The 4293-nt window shown below is 47.4% G+C and overlaps 1 protein-coding gene across 1 annotated transcript; it reads right to left on the bottom strand.

Annotated features, from left to right (window-relative positions):
• Positions 1-967: 967 nt before the first annotated feature.
• Positions 968-3308, bottom strand: LOC143774115 (uncharacterized). Its single transcript, XM_077261419.1, has 5 exons — positions 3111-3308; positions 2967-3035; positions 2567-2759; positions 2253-2409; positions 968-2127 (listed from the first exon to the last, which is right to left on the bottom strand). Exons 1-5 carry the CDS (start codon positions 3165-3167, stop codon positions 2100-2102), a joined length of 504 nt encoding a protein of 167 aa, XP_077117534.1. The 5' UTR covers positions 3168-3308; the 3' UTR covers positions 968-2099.
• Between the last annotated feature and the right edge of the window lie 985 nt (positions 3309-4293).

Below are 4293 nucleotides of genomic sequence, written 5' to 3'. Positions count from 1 at the left end.
ACCTGTTCAACCCACCTAGGACTGTGTGTGTTTCATTACGGGAGTGATGGGAGGGGGGAAGGCACTGGTTACGACACCCAGGTCTCCACAGTCTGGCAGACACGGTACTGTATAAGGTGCGCGTCTCTGACTGGGGAGCACCCATAGAGAGCAGCACGGAATGGATGTCAGTGCCAGTTCCCCCCTAGCATCACTTCCCCTTAGTGATGCACTAATTGGAAGACCCCCAGCCGGCCAGTGGGCACTAGAGGGGAGGGGTCCTACGGCCACTCCTACAGGGGTTAAATCCAGGTGTCCGGCCGAGAACTTTTTTTTTTTCTCCCGGCGGACACCTGGAAGCTTTTGTCCCACCCTCCCTCCCTTTTAAAGGCTATTGGTGATACTAACCCGCGGGATAATGTAAATTTGTAAAGTCTATGGCAATAAAAAAAAAATAAAATGTGGGTATATACGTATGTGGATGTAACTAACCTTAGTAATTTTATTAAGTCACAGCGGAAGAAGCGGAGGAGGGCAAAGGTCGTAACCGCTCGTTGGGCCAATTCCTCTGTCGATCATGGACAGGAGCTCGGCGCGAGCCGCTCATTACGATATGGAATTGCCCTTTCTCTGATTATTTGATTAATAAACTGTGACCGACCTGTTCAACCCACCTAGGACTGTGTGTGTTTCATTACGGGAGTGATGGGAGGGGGGAAGGCACTGGTTACGACACCCAGGTCTCCACAGTCAATACATTACGCCAACTGAACAGATACTGGAGAAAATGAAAGTCATATTTGTTTTTGACAACTCATAGCTCCATGACAGACACAAGAAGCAAAGCTGCAGTGCAGTGTTCAAGTTGTCTCAGTCCTGGAGATATGAGGTGGCAAAACCACAAAGTGTACAGCGCAGTGTGTTACTCGGCATACGGTGTGTTGCCGGCGGCGGAACACAAAGAACCAAACAGTAGTAGGGGCAAAAAAATACACATTTATTTAAAGAATAAAATTAAATTACATTAGCTACCGCGCCTTGGGGAAACGAGACGGAACAGGGGTGTGTTGAGCTGAGACGTTTGGGTAAAGACGACGAAGGGGTTGCTGAGGAATGGGCGACAAAATTAGTGGGGTCAGGGATGGTGGAGGAGGCATGGGACAGGACAGACACACTGGAAGGGAGAGACAAACCGGACATCACAGACACATTTGAAGGTGAGGGGGGAGGGAGTACGAGAGTCCGTTGCTTTTTTCTTCTTCCTCCCCGGTGTTTAGCGCTGCTGTCTTCTGGGGAGTGTTGGCTTGGTGTCTACAGGTGGGATGGTACGGGTGGACGGCCTGGCAGTATCCGGTTGCTGCTGCTGCTGCGGCATGGTGTGGGTGGACGGCCTGGCAGGATAAGGTTGTTGTTGCTGCTGTGGCATGGTGCTGGTGAACGGCCTGCCAGGATCTGCTTGAGGTGGCATGTCGGTGATGGTGGAGAAGGACCAAGCAGGAGCAGCACTTGGCATGGTGGTGGCGGTGGACTGTGCAGCAGCACTCAGCATAGTGGGGGCGCTGTAGTGGTGTCCAGCAGGGCTGGTAATGGTAGTGGCCATGCAGTGGTACGCAGCAGAACTTGGTATTGAAGTCAAGCGTGTCAGTGTTGGCAGAGGTGGAAATACCCCCACTGACTGCTGCATGTACCGAGTCTGCTGCATAGCCTGCATGACATTGAGCTGGAGATCAGGAGTAAGGTGTTCCGACATGGCCTGTTCAAATTGATTAAACAAATTATGTGCTGGTCTCTGGAGGTCGGATTCGAGACAGATAAGGCGCTGGTTGACATCCGGAAAAGTGTGTTAATATGAGTCAGACCACTTTCCATTCGATCTCCCAGCGCCTTTAAGCCATTCTGGAAGACCAAGCTCAAGTGAATAAACTCGGGCATGAGTGACCTGTCCGAGGCCTTCTGCTGCTGATGGGAAAAGCCCCCAAAAAAGAGGCAGAGGACAGGGATAGGGGAACACCTGATGGACCAGCTTCCTGGTCTCCAGTCTGTGTTGCAGGCCCACTTGCTGCTGCACTGCTGGATGGCTGGGACGGGTCTGTGGCTGTTCGATGAAGGACCACTCCAGATCAAGGTTCGAGGGTGCTGCTCCAGGTTCTGTGAAAATAAAATAAAAACATTAGTACCAAAAAATAACAAAAGTAAAGCACCATCTCCTGTGGACTAGAAAAAGAACAGATTAGGGGATCCAACACAAAACAATACACCACAAAAATACTTACAGTCTGTGGGCAAGGACTGGTCTCAAAAATGCCAGCATGCGGTGATGATTATATTTTCTGATCCTTGCTGCAGAACCACTAGGAACCTGGCTCTCCTGACGAAGGTCCTTGTTGAAGCGGTCCTTCATCAAACGCCAACATGTTCTGACTTTGTTCACTAGAAAAACAATAAAAAATTTTTAGTCAGTGCACTTTCGGTCCTGATCACACAACTGTGTGTGATGCGAGAAACTTGGAGGAGTTTATCGCATCACGCACAGTTGTGTGATCCCAGCCAAGGTCACTGCTGCATCACACAAAATTTAAACACTTACAAGATTCCTCGTGGACCCATGCCGTAATGTTGTCCCAGCCATCCATCATCTCTCGGGCCACCTCATTCCGCAGCCTCCAGATGACCACGTTGAATGAGTGTTGCTGAACCTGGGTGTCCCACAACGGGACTCGCTCCTCGACCAGGGAACTTAGGAGGTCATTATCGATGAATTCTTCATCCTGTTCTTGAACCTAGAAAAGAAAGAAAGACATTGATGTTGTAAAGAGAAGAAAAAGAAAGAAAGTAAGAGATAGAGAAAACAGGAAAGAATAAGTTAAAGTAAAGAAATGAATAGTAGTCAAGACAAAAAGAGGAAGATAGAAGCAAAGTGAAGAAATAAAAAACAGGCAACAATAGTATAGTCATGAAAAAAAAAAAAAAAAGTCAAGTATACTTACACGCCATCTTGCCACCCTAACGTGTGCCTGCTGCTCCTGTTCTGCTTCCGCTGCAGTGGAAGAACTGGTCTGATAAGAAAAAAAAATGATCACATGTGTATATGTGACAGAGAATACTTACCAATCAGTAGGGAATGTACTCACCTCACTTTCCCGTTCAGGGCCAGGGCACTCCTCAGAAGATGAGGATGAAGAAGACATGAATGCTGCAAGAAAAAATAGACAGCATTTAGTACATACTAAAGAAAGAAAAAAGGACAGACAGACATTCACTTTTATACTCACTGTGATGGTGTGATATGCTATGTGGGTATCATTTTTGTGTATATTTCTATTTTACTGATTTTCATGGTGTTCTCTTGTAGGATGAGTTATTTCCTAATTGATGAATGGCTGTTGCTGCCATCTGATATCAGCCCCCACAGCACTGTATGGTTTGCTAATATGCTAATGACATGTTGACCTAGCTTGTTGAAACAATGAGCCCCTGAGACCTCCCCCCTCCTGACTTGTGAATGAGGAGGAAGACTTTTAAAATATCAGGGAGGTGAGACACAGATCAGTCCTGTGTGGAATGATGATGTGTTCACAGCATCTCAGAGAGAAAGAAGAGTATATGGACTATGCTATCCTCTTTCTGCTGGATTGGTGGACTTTTATCCCGTTACTGAACTGCATTCGTGTTCTGGACTATTTTATCCTTTGTGTGGCGGATTGTATATGGACCTTTCGTATTTTTGCCTAAATAAAGGTCTTGGGATTGTTCACTCTTCACTGGCTCTGTTGATTGTGTGGTACCGGAGAAGGACCCTGTGACACTCACATTATCTAAAGTTGTGATTCTCCTGTAGAGGTTACAGTCTGCTTCCAAGTTCTTGCTTCAGGTCTGCCTGCTTCCAGAGGTTTGTAGAGTAGTGTACTGCCAGTGCCCACACATTGTTTTTATCTACGTTTGTGTGTGGGGTGGCTAATCAGTGTCTAGACATGTTTACTCTGGAAAAACACATGCGTACGAAAACGTGAGCAAACGCGTGTATTTGCGTACACCTGCGTTCCCATAGACTGTAATGCATTATTTCGACGCATTCCTTCCACAAGCACCTGCATGCGATTGCCGGTGGCAAATTGCCGCCACCAAAATTGCAACACGTTGTGTTAGCCGCACCCAGCCGCACAAGCCTAAACGACGCATGGGTAGTAAAACGCGGCCAAGACACATGCAGATAAATGCGGCCAAAACGCTGCTGACACAACCACAAATGTGAAACCAGCCTAAGGAGGACAAAGCCTGCAGGACGGCATCCGACCATTTAGAAAAGTCAGACCT

The sequence above is a fragment of the Ranitomeya variabilis genome, chromosome 5 (assembly GCF_051348905.1).
Source record: "Ranitomeya variabilis isolate aRanVar5 chromosome 5, aRanVar5.hap1, whole genome shotgun sequence".
In the NCBI taxonomy this organism is placed as follows: Eukaryota; Metazoa; Chordata; class Amphibia; order Anura; family Dendrobatidae; genus Ranitomeya; species Ranitomeya variabilis.
This window is presented reverse-complemented; position numbering and strand designations above follow the sequence as displayed.